Below are 21,469 nucleotides of genomic sequence, written 5' to 3' on the forward strand. Positions count from 1 at the left end.
AAAAAAAACTAACGCGCTAGCTGTCACAGGCACGACAACTTATAACGTCACAACCCTTCAAAATAACATTTTTTAAACGTACATTCAGATTGCAACTTGCAAAAAAGTTAATGCAAAAAACAGCCCAGTTCACGGAGACAGAACTAATCTTTTCGGACAATTTTTACAGATTTTTCATCAGTGAGACAACTGATGCAGGTTAGAACTAACATCAATTGTTAAACATGGCTTCAGTAGACGACTAAGATGCAGATGTTAGCATTCAGAGGATCAATGGTGTCACACACACATAAAGTTGAACGGATATTTGCAGAATGTGTTGAAGTTTGTGTTTTATTTTATTTATTTATTTATTTTTTTTTTTTACTTGCACAGACAGAAGAAAAGACAAAGAAGAAATCCACGGCACACAACGTTGGGGTCAACGATCATTGTTGAATGGGCAAGCACATGTGGTATCACAGCTATAAAATAAATAAGCTTCTTTTCATGAAGGAAAGGGACACAAGGAGATGCTTGCTGAGAGTTTTCCAAAATCGTTTTATTTTGAAGAGAATTGACACAGGAAAGAAACTAATTTTATCTATCTATCTACTAAAATAATAAAACATGCTAAAGAGTTATGCATTTTAGGAAGGTGACAAAAACACTGGAAAATTTATTTTTTGTTTTCTTGTCTCATGCTTAAGGTTAGATGTTTTGTGAAGGACTTCCAACTACTGTCTGTTGCCATTTCGTTTGTTCAGCCCGCCAGGATCATCATCAGTGTAGATTTGGTTACAGATAGACTTCCATAAATAATAGAAGTACAAATAGTACAATTAATCGCAGTAATAGTATAGTTTCGGTAGTTTCGGTCTAAAACCGGCAAATACTAAATCTCTTTTAGTAATAGATATTTGAAAGACTAATTTCTTTTTAACTTTCACATTTTAGGAAAAATAAAAAATAAAATTTCTGGAACTCTTCAATAAAAAAAGATAAGCATTATTACTTTATTATTATTTAGCAGAATCAAAAAAGCAAGGTCGAATAAAATGTACTTTGATGGACAACTTTATTAATTGAACGGGATTATTGTCAAAAGTGGAGTTGTTTCAAACTAAAGATAGCTGCCCGCATTGGAGAGTCGCAATCATAGATGCTGTTAAACGGCAGGGCCAATGATGATGATTATTATTATATTTTTATTATTATTATGATCGTCTTTATTTTCATTTTATTATTTTCATGTTTGACCTTAGACGTTTCATGAATGACTTCCACCTTTTTCTATCTATCTGCCACCAATATTTTAAGCCACTTACCACATGGTTTTGGGTCAACAATGTCCATGTGGGACATACTTTGGAGCATTTCATATGACTGACCATGGGCAATATGGCCTGTGGCCACAGCAGTTGAGACATCATTATAACTAAATAAAAAACTTATGAAAATAAATTAACAAATAAGTCCTTAAAATTACATTGCAATTGGCTGATTGCTGCATTTTGGATTTTTTTTAATTATTATTTTGCAAAAATCTGATAATTTTCTTACTTATTCCAAAAATACTTATCGATAGTTCAGAGGTCCCTCTCTTGGCTTTGGTGTGCACATACTCAATGTGGATTCAGTTGATTTCTTCCAAAAGAGAAAGTTTCTAGGGAATATTAAATTCACAACTAGACCCCCTGTTGCCTGTGTATCCTGATCAGTTGAAATGATTTTTTGACAATATTTTTTTTTGTAGGTTCGTGTCACCATCAATCATCCTACATACATGGCCTTATGATCCTGACCAGATATAAAGTCACTTGACTTTGATAATCTTTATACGAACAAAAGGTCACTAATGAACAATGAGATCAATTCTTTACTGGCAATTAGTATTTTTATTTCATTTAAATGTGGTAATTAATATTTGGAGATAAAAAAAAAAGACTATAAAAATAAACAAGCCGAGCATGCGGGATCCTCCTCCATAAGTGAAAAAGTGAAAAATTTACATTCACCATGACTAATGTTTGTGCAAAATTATTTTAAAATCCAAGACGTGGTTACTAGGAAAAGTATGAATATATAAACAGATGAATGATTGGGGGAGGGGGGGGGTCCGACAATTTTACTCCTATAATGACCCCTAGGGGAGCAGCCAAAGTTATCCTGGAAAATCCATTCTGGTAAAAATTTACTTTCACCATGACTAATGTTTGTGCAAAATTTCAAAAAAATCCAAGGTTTGTTCAATCCCTCTTTTGTCAGAGGATCAATAAAAATAAAATAAGTAAATAAATTTAAAAAAAATAAGAAAAATAAGATAAAAATTAATTTATAATAAAATAAATACATTTTAACAATTAGAATCATAAATAAAATATATAAATGAAATAAATAGATAAGATAAATTGAAAATAGAAAGAACCACAAACCAAAAGAGGCTGTCCCAGAAGAGTAGCTTCAGGTTTTTTGCTCAAGTCTTCCATTCCAATCGAAGTTGTTCCTCCTAAAGGGAAAAAAATAGTTACAATCAAATCCAGGATTTTCCAACATACGCGATTCAAGAGTTTTGTCAGATTAACTATTTTGTTAGAACATCTAAACATTTTTTTTTTTACACTCACATTCACCCTTGACGAGGCATATCGCCACTTGGGATTTGGGATCACGCCTAGGAAAGATTAACAAGATGTTGGTTTATATTACATTTAAACTTCTGCATATCAATATAGTCAGGGAAGCAGGTAGCAGGAATGGAATTCCAAAGTCTAGCTGTTCGAGAAAAGAAACTATTAGAAAGCTTTCTGACAGTTAGGGACCTCAACAGTGAAGGGGTGAGATTTTGTTGCTAAGCGGGTTTGTCGGGGATTTGTACATCAAGGGGGCACAAGTGCAATGAGTTCATCAGAACACATTTCACTAAAATATTTGTAAAACAGACACAGAGATGCAATATTGCGGCAATGGGACAGGGGCTGGAACTTAGTTGACAAAGTGGGTTCTATTAGATCCCAAACTATTTTTTTGATCCTATCCAAGAGACAGAGACTAGTGGTAAATACACCAGTCCAAATGTAGCAACAATACTCCATGCATGGGCAAATGGTGGCCTTGCAGAGGTAACGGATACTCTCAGGTGTGAGTAGTCTTCTAGCTTGATAAAGGGAACCCACCTTCTTTGCAGCAGCCTTTGCAATGTCCTCAATGTATTTGTTCCAGTTCACATTGTCCTAGAATGTTAGGCTGCGGACTTTGAAAGAAAAATTCTCAGGTAGGGTGTTATTTGTCATGGCTAGTGGTGGTTGGAGAGGCGTTTTGTAATTGTTAAAGGAAAGCAGCTTAGTCTTAGTAGCATTAAATGTTACCATCCTTTTACAGCTCCATTCCACTACGTGCTTATTCAATTTCACACAATATTTAAAACTGCTCGTAAAATATATAAAATAATAGCACAAAACAGCTTATGTACTCATGTGTTATGTTCAAAAAAAAAAAAAAAAAAAAAAAAAAAAAAAAAAAAGAGTACTGTTAAAGGTTTTTGACTTCTAATGGGGAGTATGACACCAATCATTTCGACGCTCGTTTTTATAACCACAAGTTATAATAACCAACCAATGAAAAGCTTCCAGAGTTACTATAAAAATTGTTGAATTTTGGATTCAATCAGTTCACCGTTGTCTACGTCGCGAACCTACATTTGATTCTTCGCCGCCATCTTTGTTCAACATAATGTCTCAACACTTAACAAGTACACCAAAAATTACACAAACTCATCCAGTATTTGTATCATAAAAAAACATTTGGTTGTCAAATTCTTTCATCAGCTATTTTTTGCCTTCATTCAGGTCAATGCCAAACTTTTAGAGTTAACAATACCTACCCACCCCGTTCTCCATGTTAAAAATGCATTCTAATACTTGCACTGGAGTGATTCGATTTTTTTTCTTTAAATTTGAATTTCCATAAACTTCTCTTCCTTTGTCAAAAGAATATTACAAAAAAAAAAAAAAAGAGTTAAAATTTTGTCTGCAGTAATGCTGAAAAATACATCAGATTTGTGTCTTGTGTAGTTTCTAACTTAGCTAGACATAGTCAAACGGAGAACTGCTCTATATAAAAGCCAAGTACGTCCAAGGATGGAGTACTGCTGCCACATCTGGACAGGAGCTGCTAAAAACAGCCTATCCTGCCTAATATTACTACGATACTATCCCATTGATTACTGTACACACAATAACCTTTATCCCCGAGTGGCTCCTGGGCCTTGATAAGTGGTGACCTCCATGTAAAAATAAAATATAACAAACAATTCATCCACACAGCAGGTGTAACACATTATTATACACGCTCCATATCGTTGAACCAATCAGGATTTCTAGAATGTTAAACCAGTATCGAATATAAAACAAATAAATTAACTGGTGTTTATGTTTAACACCACGGCTGCTAATTGTTTTGTTTTTTTAAAGGAATCACCACTTATCAAGGCTTGGAGGCCACTCAAGGATAAGAGTTAATGAGTGTACAATAGTAAATGGAACAACACCGTAGTAACCGTTAATAGCGGAAATTTAGTAAATTGGATAACTTATGGGGACGGTTCAACAAAAACTTGTTTACATTGGACTTGAAGATGACCCTATTGTAGTCAGATAGAAAGAAGGGAAACAAAAGAGAGTTCCATGGGTGTGTAGTTCTAAGAAAGAAGCTTTGTTCATGGAATCTACATTTAATGAGGAACTCCTATCTGGACTTAAGCCATCTGTCTCAAGCTATCTGCTGCCATGTGGGACCCATGTGTTGTATCAGGTCGTCCCTTAGTTTTCTCTTTGGCCTCTTATGTTCACGAGGTGTCCATTTTGTTGTTCTGATGGACCATCTGTTGTCATGTTGCCTGGCTACGTGCCCTTCCCATCTGTGTTTGTATGTCTTGATGACAGCATTGATAGCAATATCTCGTTTGTTGGTGGATCCAGATGTTTGTCTTTTTGTCTTGTAGAGTAATGCCCAACATTATCCTCTCCATCTTCCTTTGTGCTACTGCCAAGATTTCACTTTGGTGAAACATCAGGGCCAATGTTTCACTACCGTAGATCATCACAGGTAGTATATATTCATTGAACATTTTTTTTTTATATATATACACACACACACACACACACACACACACACACTTTTAGGTGAAAAATATTAGCATATACGAAAATTTACGCAAAATCATAGAGAAAAATTTTTAAAAAAATAAATAAAATTGATTTAATTTTGAGTCTAGAGAGATATCTACAACACAGTAACTTGGAGCAAATATCATTCTGAATTTGTGGATTAAATATTAAATTGATGATTTTCCGTAATTTTTAATGTGCATTAATATTTTTTTTTTTTTTCTGATGAGCAAGTATATTCATTAGATTATAACAAATTAATATTTTTATTTTCATCAGAGAATAGAATTTATTAGAATTCTCACTTACCAACCAACGTCTGTATTTGTTTGCTTGGAGTGGCACCTTCTTCAAATGTAGACGTGGCATCATCTTCATTTTCACCAGCCTTAAAAATTCATATCACAAAAAAGAATAAATAAAAGAATAAGTAAATATATATATATATATATATATATATATATATATATATATATACAGTAGAATCCCAGGACACAGCATAAAAAATTCGTAACAAATTACAGTAAAGTATATAATACACATGTATATAATCAAATAACATCATAAATAACACTATAAGGCAAAACAAATACCATAACCAGGGGCCGGAAAAACATTGTATTCACACCGTAACCTGAAAAAAAGTATCCTAGGGCCACTGTATCCCAGGGTTCTACTGTGGAATAATGTAGTTTACTTGAAGCATTATGTGTAATATATGCATAAATTAATAATGATGGAAAATTGGGTTGATACAGGGTGAAACAATAAAATTGTCGCCCTAGAAAAGAAGACATGATTTCATTTCCGTTTGATGAAAACTCATTTTCTTTTTTGTTGCAGACCATCTACTAGTTGGCCAGCTGTGTACAAGTCCCAAGAGTGATAAGAGCTTCTATCATGTCTGAAAGTGACACAATTTTCAACAAGCAAGAGCAGAGATGCACCACTATACAACTCATGCTCTCTACCGATCCAAGTTATGACAACAGGACTATTTCCAGCACCCTGAAAATGCAAATCCGGATGGGTCAATGCTTGAGGACACAGCTCAACAAAGTTTACAGCCACAGTTATGGTTTTTAGTGTGGTTCAAGTAATGCCACCTCACATCTTTGAAGTTGGTTTAAAATTCAACACCAAAGTGTAACTGGATGGGCTGAAGGGTATAGTGACCCCTTAGTGCAGACTCTAGGTGTTGCAGACCCTAGGTGTGGCGCTGGCCCACAAGTCCAAACAAACTCAGGCTTGGCTTCAAAAAGAGTGCTACAATTTTGTCCAGTGACGCATCTCCAATCTCACTGATTGAACATGGTGTCATTTTCAGACGTGATAGAAGGCTTCTATCGCTCTTGGGATTTGTACACAACTGACCAACTAGTAGATGGTCTGCAACATAAAAAGAAGACCGTTTTTCATCGAATGGAAATGGAATCATGTCGTCTTTTCTAGGGCGACAATTTTATCATTCTACTCTGTATTAAAAAAAGAACAAAAAGAGTGAAAAACAGGAAGTTATTTCAGTTCAGTTTCTTATTTTTTCAGTCAATATTTTATTTGCTCAACTTTTCAAATTTGGAATTGTGGAAGCAAAACAGCTACATCTTTTTAGCAACAAATCATGACTTTATGTCATTATGTCTCTTACTTTCTTATTTTTTGGCTGCTGAAACTGCTTGAACTAGGGAGCCAGAACCTCTGGTATCAAGCCCTCATGGTTGAGCCTGGTTGACCTTTGCCAAAGAAGGTTTATACCATTACTTACCTTATTTTCCCCCCGTCTGCTGAGGAGCCCTTTTTATCCTGTCGGTATGTATATTTATTTTTATTCATTTTCTTTTGTTATTAATTCCTCATTGTCCACAGCTTCTTAACTGGTATTAAAAGCTGCTCTCTTGTAATAGAGTAATAGAGGAGGTTTCCTCATTTTCAACCTGTGGAGCATGTTGGATGGCTGAAGGATACAGCAAGCCATGTTTTATTTAAATATTTGGTGAGGGTTTACTTCCAATGAGAAGTATCCTCATGTGAAAGCTCTGAGACCTTGTACAGAGAGACTGAAAAATACCGGTGGATGGTGTTTAGTAGGCAGTCAGTCTCTCCTGATTTCTCTGAGCATGTGCAAAAGGAAGTGGAAGAGAAGCCATGTTGATTTAGCTAGTCAGAAATAGTTTTTTGTTGTTTTTTTGTTTTTGTTTTTTTTTTTTCCCTGCTTTGGAAGATACAAGCAGTAAAAGAATAATTCTCCAGAGCAAAAGAAATTATTTAGAATTTTTATGTTTTGCATAGCATTTTCTTTTCCTCAACAACGCCAAAGAAAACAAAAATCATACTTACTAAGCGTTGGACTTCATTGATTCCCTTTCCCATGCCTGCCATAGTAAGTTGAGTTGCAAGAAGACGTGCAAGATGTTTAATTTGGCCTGGAGTCCCAGCTGCAGCAATGGGGGTATAAGTTGCCTGGAAATGTGCTGGTAGAGAATCTGGCAGCATCACCTGGTGTAACATATTAAATGATGGTTGTTTTTTATTTAGTCACACTTTTGTTCAACGTAAAAACTGTCTGGCGGGGTTAAAGGTCAAATTAGCCAAATGTGAAAACAGAAAGCAAACAGTAACGGGGTAAATAAGTAATGATGTCATCAGAAAAGGGAGAAAGGGTTGTTAAATCATATTTGCTCATGAGAGGGAGCAAAGTAAAACACAATTTTTTTTTTTTTTTTTTTTTTACATGGAGTTCACCACTTATCAAGGCCTAATGGCCACTCGGGGATAAGGGTTATTGTGTGTACAGTAATCAAAGGGATAGTGTAGTAATAGTATTGGAGAATTGGTAAAGTGTCATTACTTAGAGAGGGGGGCGGTTCATCAGGAATTTGTTTGTGTTGGACTTGAAGACATCCAGGTTGAAGTCGGGAGGGAAACAGGCAAGCAGAACAGCGTTCCACAGGCGTACAGTTCTAAGAAAGAAGCTTTGTTCATGGAATCTACGTTTCGATTTAGGCACAGATAAGGAGTGGGGAAAATTATTGACGGTGGTTTCAGCTAGTCGGGTGTTTTTTGAAAAAGATTGGCGAGGGGGGACCAGAGAATGGAGCTCAGACGAGCACTTGCCATGGAAATAACGATAGAACAACGACAGGCTCGCAACGTCTCTTCTGTGGGAAAGAGTTCTTAATAAGGGTTCTTCAACAGAACAATTATAACTGTTGCGTTGCTGAATGTATACATAATTTTCTAGCTGCGCTTCAAATGATTGCTAAAATCATATATGCACCTGACAATTCTTTGTCGTTATTCTCAAAATCCATACAGAGATAAATTTATCAACATTTACCAATATATAAGTTTCATTTACAATTAAGCTTTTTACCAATTGACAAAAAGAGAGGCGTTAGTTGTAAGGATTGGTTGGTGTGTGGCACAGCGATGGAGAGATGTCGATCATGCTCGACTGCTATCAGTCTGCTCTCTTCTCTCTCTCTGTTGTTTATGTTATATGCTTAACAGACATCAATCGGCATTCATGGGAATGTAAATGTTAAAATATTACATTCTTTTTTTTATTTTGTGTTGTGCAATTTATAACCTCCCGACCTGGAATGTAAACATTTGTTTTCGGTGATAATTTCAATTCCAGTCATTTTTATGGGACACAAGAATGTAGATCAAAACCCATCTGCTAAACTATGACGAAACTAAAATCATTTTTGTTTTTTACTCATGTTCACCCCTAACAAGGCATATCGCCACTTGGATGTAAGGGGCTACTATTTAGGACCATGCCTAGGAAAGATTAACAAGATATTGGTTTACATTACATTTAAACTTTTGCATATCAATACAGTCAGGGAAGCAGGTAGCAGGAAGGGAATTCCAAAGTCTAGCTGTTTGAGGGAAGAAATTATTAGAGTAAGAAGCTTTCTGATATTTAGTGATCTCAACAGTGAAGGGGTGAGATTTTGTTACTAAGTGGGTTTGTTGAGAGATATGTACGTCGAGGAGGCACAAGTGCAACAAGTTCATCAGAGTACATTCCATTAAAATACTTTTAAAACAGGCACAGAGGAGCAACATTGTGGCGATAGGATATTTTTTGTAAATAACAATTTTTTTCATATTTCATATTTTTTTTGTTTAAATTAAGCGAATAAGACTTGAATTTACAAAAAATTGAGCATGCATTTTGAACAAAATTGAAAAAAGAGGCACAAGAAAATAAGTTCATGTTGAGATGACATGTTAAATTTTTGAAATATTGGTGTTAATGCCCAGATAAATGAATTGGTTGTCCCTCAACTTTAGAGAACACTATTGAGCAGAATCCCCGTAAATAGGTGCGAAGAGCCTGTAACCTACAATAAATGAGTGGCGGGTTTAAAAACTTAAAGCGTCAACTGCACATAACACCTCACATGCTACAGTTAGCCGAACAAAGGCTTCTGGAACATTCAGTATTTTTATACTTAGATAAAAGAGAAAATCTACTTGGTAACAGCTTCTGGTTTTAAAAGTAATAATTGAAAAGTAGTGTATATCACAAGACTGTCACCCATTATATTTTAGCTTTTTATTTTTCAGAAAAAGGGAGGGCAATAATTTGTTTTCAACATTTTTAAACCTTAACACACAAGAAACTCAAACCTTTTTTTATAAAATGGAAATTAAAAATTTTTTTTTTCTTTTTTTTTTTTTACAAATAATCAAAACATTTTTTCATCATTGGAATGTTTTTTTTTTTTTTTTGTTTAGAAATACTTTTAAATACTTTTTAGTTTAATAATTCATTTATGAATAGAAACGTCATCAAATCTAAATAAATTAAACAGCATAGTAATAGTACAGGGTGAAATGATAAAATTGTCACCCTAGAAAAGACGACATTTCCGTTTGATGAAAAGCAGTTTTCTTTTTTATTGCAGGCCATCTACTAGTTGTGTACAAATCCTGAAAGTGATAGGAGCCTTCTGTCATGTCTAAAAGTGACACAATATTCAATGAGCGAGATCAGAGATGCACCGCTATATAACTCATGCTCTCTACAATCCAAATTATAACAACAGGACCATTGCCAGCATCTTCAAAATGCAAAACCGAACGGTTCAACACTTGAGGGAACAGCCCAACAAAGTTTCGGGCCACGGTAATGGTCTTTGGTGTAGTTTCAAGTGAGGGCCACATCATGCCACCTCACATCTTCGAAGTCGACTTGAAAGTCAACACCAAAGTGTACCTGAATGTATTGAAGAGTGGTGATCCCCTGGTGCAATCAAGTGGGCACTAGCAGACCCTGGGTGTGGCAGCAGGACTCAGCACTGGTCCACAAATCCAAAGAGACCTAGGCCTGGCTTCAGAAGGAGTTCTACGACTTTGTACCTTTCTCTTACTGTTCCCCCTTTCCCCAACCTGAACTCACTGAACTGCTTCATTTGGTCATGTCAAGAACATCACCAACATAACCTCCCACAACACCAAAGCCAACCTGATCACTGCCATCCACAGAGTATTCGCCGAGCTCCCACCAGCACATGTGGAAAAGGCATGCTCCCAGTTCCTGACATGTGTCAAGGCAGTGATTGAGGCTGAAGGTGGTTACATTGAATATATACCAATTCTACTACATAATCAAGTTACCAGAATTGATATTTTCAATAAAAGTTTTAAAATAAAGCTGTTGTGATGTTTTCTTTAGGGTAACAAATTTATCATTCAATCCTGTAATAATGTATCCAATACTGCTCCAACCATTTTATTGTTTGCAAATTTTCTATCATTCTTAAGTTCAACACTTAACAAATTAAAAAAAAAAAGTTTAATGCTGGAATTAGTGTTTCACAAATTTTCTGTCATTCTTAAGTTCAACACTTAAAAAATTTTTAAAAAAAAAAAAGTCTAATGCTGGAATTAGTGTTTCACAAATTTTCTGTCATTCTTAAGTTCAACACTTAACAAATTAAAAAAAAAAAAAAGTCTAATGCTGGAATTGGTGTTTCACAAATTTTCTGTCATTCTTAAGTTCAACACTTAAATTTAAAAAAAAAAGTCTAATGCTGGAATTAGTGTTTCACAAATTTTCTGTCATTCTTAAGTTCAACACTTAACAAATTAAAAAAAAAAAAGTCTAATGCTGGAATTAGTGTTTCACAAATTTTTTGTCATTCTTAAGTTCAACACTTAAAAAAATTTAAAAAAAAAAGTCTAATGCTGGAATTAGTGTTTCACAAATTTTCTGTCATTCTAAAGTTCAACACTTAAAAAATTAAAAAAAAAAGTCTAATGCTGGAATTAGTGTTTCACAAATTTTCTGTCATTCTTAAGTTCAACACTTAAAAAATTAAAAAAAAAAAAAAAGTCTAATGCTGGAATTAGTGTTTCACAAATTTTCTGTCATTCTTAAGTTCAACACTTAACAAATTAAAAAAAAAAAAAGTCTAATGCTGGAATTAGTGTTTCACAAATTTTCTGTCATTCTTAAGTTCAACACTTAACAAATTAAAAAAAAAAAAAGTCTAATGCTGGAATTGGTGTTTCACAAATCTTCTGTCATTCTTAAGTTCAACACTTAAATTTAAAAAAAAAAGTCTAATGCTGGAATTAGTGTTTCACAAATTTTCTGTCATTCTTAAGTTCAACACTTAACAAATTAAAAAAAAAAAAAGTCTAATGCTGGAATTAGTGTTTCACAAATTTTTTGTCATTCTTAAGTTCAACACTTAAAAAATTAAAAAAAAAAAGTCTAATGCTGGAATTAGTGTTTCACAAATTTTCTGTCATTCTAAAGTTCAACACTTATAAAATTAAAAAAAAAAGTCTAATGCTGGAATTAGTGTTTCACAAATTTTCTGCATGACCGATTCCTACATGTTCAATCGAGTGCAATTAAAAATTCCCCCGAACTACGCAAACAAAAACGATGTGAAATTATTTTCTGATAAACACTGCCTATCAATCTCCAATTCCAAAACCAAGTAAACTTTTTCTCTTTAACCAATTCCTATGATTATTTACAAGTTTAGTAGTTACTCGAGTCATCTATAAATATAAAAGCGAAAATGTATGTATGTATGTATGTATGTATGTATGCTTGTGTGTGTGTTCGCTTTTTCTGTGTGTCTACAAAACGCTTCTTTCAGAGAAGCGGTCGGTCGGTTCACAACTTTTTAAAACTTTTTATATCACATATAAATCGTAATATCTCACAGTTAACAACGAAGCTCGCCTGTCTATTTAATTTGCTCGATTTCGGGAAGATAAATATTCAACATTTGTCGCTCACCGCATGTGGGTTAGTCTTTTTCCTATAACATCTTGGGAAGCGTTCCCGCAATAAATGATACTATCCCGCAGTCAAACTTGACCTCATTAACTCATTAAAACGGGCACCTGCCAAATCCAAGTAATTAAATAAATTCAAACGTGTTTCCGTTAGCATCTCGCGGTGGGGCAATCGTTAACGTCACACGTTTTTTTGGGTTTTTTTCACACTTTAATTTACAACTTTGCCTCAACGGTTCGGGTTCGATCCTCATACTTGCCTACCAAAACATTTTTTATCCCCCCCCCCCCCCCCGGAGTTTCCACACACACCTCCAAACACCCGGGCAACGCCGGGTACCCCTCGCTAGTCTATAATATAAATCTCACCTGTCTGTTTACATGTATGTATGAATGTTTGTATTTCTGCCTAAAACTTTTGATAGCGGCGACAAATTTTCACGAGACTGGTATCGTTTTGAAGCTCGACCCTTCAGACAACAAATATGGAAAAATTGACAAAAAACATTAATTCCTTCACCCTCAACTGAGCACTTTTCTACAGGGAGGGGTTGCTTTTTTCGCCGATATTTTCGAAAGTCATCCCCTCTTTTCGATTGACTAGCCTTAATTTAAACCTTTGTCACTACGGGTTTGGCGATGGACCCCACAGCAAAGACGTCACTTTTTTTTTTTTAACGTTCTTTTCCTTCTTCACTGTATGGGTTCGCGCCTGCTTGCCTACTACAACTGTTTTTTGCTCAATACACATGGAATGTGCATTGTTAGGAGTCGATGACGTCTTACCATGCTGATTAAGACCAAATCTGCTACATTATGAGCATTCAATCTGTTCACCAAGTCTTCTGCTGTGATGTCAATGGCCGTCTGTTTTTGGTTTTGATTCGGCTGTTTGTCCTTGTTGCTCCAAGGGGTCGTTCCAATATCATCATCATCAACATCAGCATCAATCTTAAAAACATAAATAAACAAAAGCAACAATAAGCTTGTTTGATTCTGGAACAAAATCCCCAACTTTGCGAAAGAGTAAAAAAAAAAAAAAAACAACATTTTTCATATATACATAGTCGAGGAGATCAATTGTTGGGTCGTTCTATGCAAAATCTGCGTACATCGTTCGTACCGTTTGAAGGAGAAAAATTGGTTTAAGCAAAACAGTTTGTAGAAGAACATCTATTTAATCTATTTTACTTTTTACTTTAAAATAAAATCGAAATAACAAAGAACGGAAAAGAAAAGTAAAGAATAAATAATTTATATTTAATCTTAATTTATATATGAATAAAAAGGCATTATTTAGCAATACCACACAATTTTTAGTCGCGTGCAAGCAACTCTATAAGTCACTCCGTCGGTCGGTCTGTCTGTAACACTTTTGTGCTTCGCCTTTTTTGGTTAAGATCAAAGGTCTGTTGTTAATAGATGCTGTTCTTAGCTTTTTAAGCTTTTCTTGGCCTTTTGGCCAAGATCAAACTGTAGTATCTGTTCTTACTACATGCTGTGCTTCTGTTTGTAACTTTGTGATATAAAGTGGGGGGATCACTTTTCTGTATTAATTTAATGTAAATGATCAGTCTCAAGGCCATTCAAGTCATTCTCCAGACCATTCAAGTTGTTTTTGAAGGATTCCAGTTATTTTTTAAGCATTCAAGTCATTCTTAAGGTCATTCAATTCATCCTTAAGTTCATTAAAGTTCTTCTAAGTCATTTACTTTTTATTTATTTAAGTAATTTCAGCCCATTTTTTGATCATTTTAGTTTATCTTTAAGAATTTCATGTCAATTCTACATTCACACATTCATTCATTACACGAGAACACGAGACTAATGGCTATCGGCCTTGTTTTCTTTAGATCGAATAAACTCAAATCAAACATTATTGAAAAGAGCATAAAAAACAAAGAAATAATATCTTTAGTTTTTTTAAATCGGTCTATTAGAACTGGAGTTATGACCAATCAAAGTATCAAAAAATGTGTGGTTCACTGGACATTTTGCCTTAAGTCAGTCCTATTAAAATGCATATAAGCTTGTGACTGAAAATGGTAGGAAATTTGCACAATTTACAGACTAACACATCTTTAAAAAACTATATCTTCAGATATTTTTAAGATATTATGATTTTGGCATTATTTACGACCATCTCACTTGGTAACTTGTGAACTAATTAGCATATTTCAGTTTCATTTTAACGGTTTTAAGTAGAAACATCATAAAAACAGCTAAGAAAAATGGTAAGTAAAGCTTTATCATCAGACAAAGTATTATTCTGATGGACATTATCATTTGCCATTATAACATCATGAAAAATCCAAGATGGCAACCAGGAAATCCAAAATGCCATCATGACATGATTCAAAGAAATTATTAACAAAATATGGCTTGTAGCATATCAAATTAAAGGAAATTTTGTACAGATCAAAATTTAAACTCTTTATTTTAATGGCTTCAAGTAGAAGCAACATAAAAAAAAAAACAGTTTAAAAAATGGGAGGTAAGACTTTATCATCATGCAAAATGTTATTATGATGGACTTTATCATTTGTTCTCATTACATTGTGAAAAATGCAAGATGGCAACCAGGAAATCCAAGATGGCAACCACGAAATCTAAGTTGGCCATCACGACACAATTCAAAGAAATTATTAACAAAATATGGCTTGTAGCATATCATACAAAAGGAAATTTTGTACAGATTACAATTATGTTTTCAAGTTCATTAAACTAATTAGGATAATTAAATTTCATTTTTAATGGCTTTATGTTACCGTGACAATTATCAGGTGAGTTTCTACCACTATTTTTTATAATTTTTTATTTTTAAGTCATTGTCGAGACTTCAAGAGACACCGCGGCCATTTTTTTTCTTTGTTCTTATGTAACGCTCGAAACTACTTGTTTTTTGAACAGAATAAACATTTACAATACCAAAAATTTGTCAAGGTAGGTAGAGTAACTTGCCTTTGGTAACATTTGTTATATATTTGTTTTTTGGCCACTTTTTCATACCTCTGTAATTGTAATTGATTGTAAAACAAACCCAATAGAAGTTATTCTTTTACTTAACTGGATAAGTGGTTCGTGTGTTTTAACTCATTTAAAAGGTGTGGTCATTGTCGGTCATTCTTTTTCAAAGAATTTATTTTTGGAAAATATTCTTTTCCTTTCTGTAATTACAAACTTATGTTTTCTAAATAATAACAAGAATAAAATGAATACTTTATGTTCGTAAGTTAGTTGATGAACGTTTTGTTTACAGATTTTTTTTTTGCACGTCTCAGCACGCAAAAATTCTCATGTGTTTGTCACGACTTCTATCGATTCGTGCATAAGAAGAAAGAATGATATACATTCATGTGGCCAATCGAGGCAAAGAAAATTATGTTCTCAACTATTTTACGGATTCAGTGTTTGAGAGATAAAGTCGAACTTTAATAAAACATTCAAATATCTACGTATCTCATACAGAGATCAAGTGTTAGTACCAGGAAGCGGAGGTGGCTTGATTTCTGAGAACTTCAACTGAAGTAAAATGAAAAAAAAAAAAGTCATTCTTTTTTTAAATGTTAATGGAGATACCAAGAAATAAAGACTGGCTGAATCGACGTAGAGTGAAAAGAAGCAAAAGAGAAATGCATAGCCAAGAGTGTGATATAATTGACGAGTTCAGTTAACTACAAATTACAACTAACTAGAACAATTAAAACAATTTCAAATGTAACTCAATCCCAGAACTAAAGTATATATGTGTATTTATTTTGTAGTGTTAAAGTACAGAGAAAAAAAGCCTTAGAAAAACAAACAATGCTTATACAGGATGGAACAATAAAATTATCGCCATAAAAAAACAACATGATTCCATTTCCGTTTCTTTTTTTGTTGCAGACCATCTACTAGTTGGCCAGTTGTGTACAAATTCCAAGAGTGATAAGAGCCTTCTATCATGTCTGAAAGTGACACAATGTCCAATGAGCGAGATTGGAGATGCGCCACTGTACAACTCGTGTTCTCTACAGGACCATTGCCAGCACCCTCAAAATGCAAATCCAGACGGTTCAACATTTTAGGGCACAGCTCAACAAAGTTTCCAGCCACAGTTATGGACTTTGGTGTAGTTTTAAGTGAGAGTCACATCATGCCATCTCACATCTTCAAAGTCAGTTTAAAAGTTAACATCAAAATGTACCTGGATGTGCTGAAGAGTGTGGAGATCCCCTGATGCAATCAGGTAGCTGCAGGCAGACCCTGGGTGTGGCAGTAGGACTCAGTGCCAGCCCACAAGTCCAAAAACTTGGTTTCAGAAGGAGTGCTATGACTTTGTACCCTTCTCTCACTGGTCCCCTTCATTCCCCAACCTGAACCCACAGGACTACTTCATTTAGTCATATGTCAAGAACATCACCAACATGACCTCCCACAACACCAAAACCAGCCTGATCACTGCCATTTGCCAAGTATTCGCTGAAATTCTTCTGATGTGTTATATTCCTAAATACTTAGGAAATAAAGACAAACGTGGTTACACCGAGTGGTATGTGTAATGGGGTTTATTTATAATACAGAAACGTAAGGCTGCTCGCCTAAGGTAAATAGAAGTACATAGTAACAAGTATGGGGAAGAAAGTCTGATAATCAACACGTAAGACTATCCGTCTTACTGCGACTGCTTGTCTGCCGCTGTCTGCCAAACAGTCCAATCTATATATACAGTTTGTAACCGGTGTATAGCCAGTTATGTTCCTTCACAACACCTCCCCCTGAAGCTGAAATCTTCCTGATTTTAGCTTAAATACCTCTTCCTTTTAGGGTCAGGGCTTAATCTCCTGGTAACTTTTCTCTTTCTTGCGCTTTTCCTTCTGGTCAGCGTTACCCGGGGTAAAGGTTTCTGTCCAGCCCGTATGGTCGGTTCAGGCGAAATATTCATTGTTCGCGGTACATACGCTGGTTTTGGTATATCAAAAATATCGCACAATGTTTCCATTGGTGTCTCTTCCACATTTGGAGACAGTCTGGGACGTATTTGATTTCTGTGTCTTTTGCAGACAAAACTTAATCCTTGGATGGTATAGACCATGCTCCCAATCCTTTTTTTGATAATACCTTCAACCCACTGATTTCGTCCATTTTGAAAATTTTTGAAATATACATTTTCACCTGGGGAGAAGCACTTGGTATTAAGGTTTTCTTTTTTGAAAACTTTCTTTTTCTCTGGTAGCAGCCTATCGAAGACAGATCTTATCTTTCTTGCAAACATTAGCTCAGCCGGGGAAGAATTGACATTATTATTAGGATTTGGTGTCACCCTGTAAATTGCTAAAAATGTTTGAATACATTGTTCGTCTGTGTCCGTAGTAAGATTTTTCTTAAGTGCCCTTTTAAACGTATCTACAAATTTTTCGGCCAACCCATTCGATCGTGGATGGTACACAGGTGTTGTCATATGTAGAATATTTAGTGAGTCACAGAATTCTTTGAATTCATGAGCAGTAAATGCTGTTCCATTATCGCTCACTAAGGTTTTTGGCACTCCAAAACGGCTAAAAATTTCATTAAGCGCACTCACAGTGTTTTTTGCTGTTGGATGTCTAAACTTAAATATTTCTGGCCATTTTGAAAAAGAATCTACAATAATCAAGTAAAAATAACCATTTATAGGTCCCGCATAATCAATATGCAGACGTGACCAGGGTAGGTCCGTCTTTGGCCATGGCGTCGTTTTTACTGGAGGATCTCGAGCTGCTAATTGACATCCTCTGCATGTCTTGACACATTTTTCAACTTCCTTGTCCATACCAGGCCAGTACACATATCCTCTCATAAGGGATTTCATTCTCGAAATGCCCGGATGACCTGTATGAAATTCCTTCAGAATTTTCCTCTGTAACGTTAGTGGAATTACGATCCTCTCACCATACATGAGCACATCTTCACAGATGGAAAAAGGCGTTGTTTGATCTACCTTTTTATTTTTTTTTATCCATCCCAATTGATTTTTCATTTTCTTAATGAAAATGTCATTTACTGCCTCTTTTTTTATTTTTTCGAAAGTTACCGGAAGTTCACGTATCATATTACACATTGAACTTGTACATTCACTTTCGTCTTTAAGCGCAGCAATTACCGTTTCTTCGAAACTTTCGCTTCTTTTAGGGATCAACCGTGATAATGCATCTGCGTGTCCTAACTTTTTTGAGGATACATGTTCCATCTTAAACTGATAGTTTAAGAGGGTTACAGCCCATCGCTGTAATCGATTCGCAGTATGTGTGGGAATGCCTTTCTTTGATCCAAATATGGTAAGTAGGGGTTTATGGTCGGTTTGCAAAATAAAAGATCGTCCATGGAGAAATCGATTGTACTTTGTAATTCCAAATATTATCGACAGCGCCTCTTTTTCAATTTGGCTGTAATTTTTCTCCGCTGCAACCAACGTTCTTGAAGCATGGGCGATAGCTTTTGTCCTACCATCCTCATACTTGTGAAGTAATACAGCGCCAACACCGTAATCACTGGCGTCCGTTGCTAGTATTAGTTCCTTTTCTGGATTGAAATGTGCCAATGCTAAGTCTGACAGTAGACATCTTTTGATATTTTGGAAAGCAGATTCACATTCCTTATTCCAGTTCCATTTAACACCCTTTTTCAGTAACTCGTTAAGAGGAGCTCTTAAATTATGTATGTTAGGGATGTAAATTGCATAGTATTGAACTAATCCCAAAAACGATTTTAATTTTGTCACTGAATCTGGAGCAGGCATCTTTTCAATTGCTTCAGTCCTTTGTGGATCCGGTCTTCGACCCTCTTTGTCGATTATTTGACCTAGATATTTAATTTTTTTCATAAAAAAATCGCATTTTTCTGGGCTCAATTTAAAACCAAATTCCTGTATTCTTTTGAATACTTCTTTTACATGCTTCTTATGATCTTGCAAATTTTCACTTTTAATTAGGATATCGTCAAGGTAGGCCATTGAAAATTCCAACCCTGCCAGCATCGTGTCCATAATTTGCTGGAAAATAGCAGGAGCAACCTTTAATCCAAAAGGAAGCCTCTTTAGCTTAAAAATGCCCTTATGAGTATTTATGCCTAAGTATTTGGAGCATTCATCGCTGATCTTAATTTGCAAGTAAGCATCTGAGAGGTCTATCTTAGAAAAAATTTTTCCTCCGTTAAGCTTAGAGAACAGATCTTCTGCGGACGGAAGGGGATAATTATGGTCCAATAGACAGTCATTTAAACCCGTTGAAAAATCTCCACAGACCCTTATTCTGTTATTTTTTTTCTTTACATACACGGTTGGACTTGCCCAATCTGTGTGGTTAACTTTTTCAATGACTTCCAGTTGTTGAAGTCTATCCAACTCTTTTTCGATTGCGTCCATCGCTGAAAAAGGCACATTCCTTTTAGGTTTGAATACTGGAGCGGCATTTTTCTTTAATTCAAATTTTGCCTCTGTCTTAATACAGAGTCCTAGTCCTTCGGCAAAAACATTGGGAAATTCAGTTTTCAAATCCTTCAGGAAGTCTTCCCTTTGGTTTGCTTTTTCTGCAGTTAAAACGTTACAAAACGAATTTATGGGTTTCTCCCATAAATTAAACAGGACAATCCAATCTACCCCAAACAGGCATGTATTCTTTCCTGGTACGACGTACACTTTGGATTTATGAGTCTGGTTAGCGAATGTCACTTTGCATTTTAATTCTCCCTTGAACTCTAATCTTTTGCCGCACACACTTCTCGCCGTCTTTCTGGTTTTCGTTAATTCAGGTCGACCTATCCTTTTCCATATATCTTCATTTATAATACTAATATCTGCACCGCTATCCAGAAGCAATGTAACCAGATGTCCATTTATCCGAACATCAACATATTTCCGTCTTTCGCAGCTTTTTTCTTTATTCATGCGAAGCGTATTTACATTATCGGTCCCTTGTCTTTTCTTCTGGGCACAGTATGTTCCCTTGTGACCTCTGAGACCACATTCATAACATATTTTGTTCCTAAACCAGCAGGTCTTATTGTTGTGTCTTAAACTACCACAACATTTACACTTTAGCTTTGGGTCTTTGTATCCTTTAAGGATCCTGTGTTCTTGGAACCTGGACTTTCTTGTGGTCCCTTGCCTTTTTACTTGCTGCACCTTAAAAATATTTTTCTCTTCAATGCGAGTGTTGTCTTTCTTTATGTTAATCAGACGTTGACACTCTTCAGTGACTTTTTGCAATGTTATGTTAGGATCCGCCTCCATAATTGTTAGGATCCGTGAACGTATATCTTTGTCCCTTGGTGCTGTGAGACCTTGTACAAAGATTAAACATTTAAATTGGTCTGCGGAAATTTCATTCAATTTAAATGATTCGCATAAACAGTTCACAGTGCAAGCATATTCTAGATAGTCTTCAGCTTCTGCCTTCTGAATGTTCAAACATTTGTATCTAGAGTGAAATAGGCTATCCCTTTTATCAAATATTTTCGACAAGGTACTAATTGTTTCCTCAAACGAAACCTCCTCCGGTTTTTTTGGTAGAATTAGATTTGCATACTTGGTGTTTTCATCAGTACCCAGTTTTTGTAGTAGCAGGGTAACTTTTTCCTCATCGGTCCAGTCTAAACATCTTTTCGTAAAAATTGTTTTGTATCTTCTGTAGTATGCAGGGAAAGTAACATCAGTATCCGGGGAGTAACGAAATTCCGTTAGTGAATTTGAAATACCCTCGGCAGAAAAATTAGTCTTCTTCCCGGTCGACGTTAGAATTAGCTTTTCTATATTCTTTTGCTGTGTCGACATTTGTCGTTGTAGTATGTTTGTTTGTTCTTGTTGTGCCTCTAAAGTTTTTTGTGTTCTTTCTTGTTGTTGTTGCAGCTGTTGCTGTAGCTGTTGTTGTTGAATTTGTTGTTGTTGTTGTTGTTGCGCTAAAAATTGTTGAGTCATTTTTGTCTGTTCCTGGATGCTAAGGGCTAGAGCCTTAGTTAACTCTGCTAATTGTTCCATGTTAGCTTCTAGTACAAAAATGTCTTTTCGAATTCTACACAATAATTCCAAAGAA

At 35.2% G+C, this 21,469-nt stretch overlaps 1 protein-coding gene and 1 pseudogene across 1 annotated transcript in view; one reads left to right on the forward strand and one right to left on the reverse strand.

Annotated features, from left to right (window-relative positions):
- Nucleotides 1–21,469, reverse strand: part of LOC145255598 (symplekin-like) — a 113,575-nt gene that overhangs the window by 61,581 nt on the left and 30,525 nt on the right. The window contains exons 12-15 of the mRNA XM_080114083.1: nt 13,209–13,373; nt 7,485–7,643; nt 5,457–5,535; nt 2,415–2,488 (exon numbers count right to left, since the gene is read on the reverse strand). Coding sequence (XP_079970209.1) covers nt 2,415–2,488; nt 5,457–5,535; nt 7,485–7,643; nt 13,209–13,373 — 477 coding nt within the window. The remainder of the gene's footprint in view (nt 1–2,414; nt 2,489–5,456; nt 5,536–7,484; nt 7,644–13,208; nt 13,374–21,469) is intronic.
- Nucleotides 13,865–14,079, forward strand: LOC145255981 (U2 spliceosomal RNA; annotated as a pseudogene).

The sequence above is a fragment of the Euprymna scolopes genome, chromosome 31 (genome assembly GCF_053919585.1).
Source record: "Euprymna scolopes isolate OS-2025 chromosome 31, ASM5391958v1, whole genome shotgun sequence".
Lineage (NCBI taxonomy): Eukaryota > Metazoa > Mollusca > Cephalopoda > Sepiida > Sepiolidae > Euprymna > Euprymna scolopes.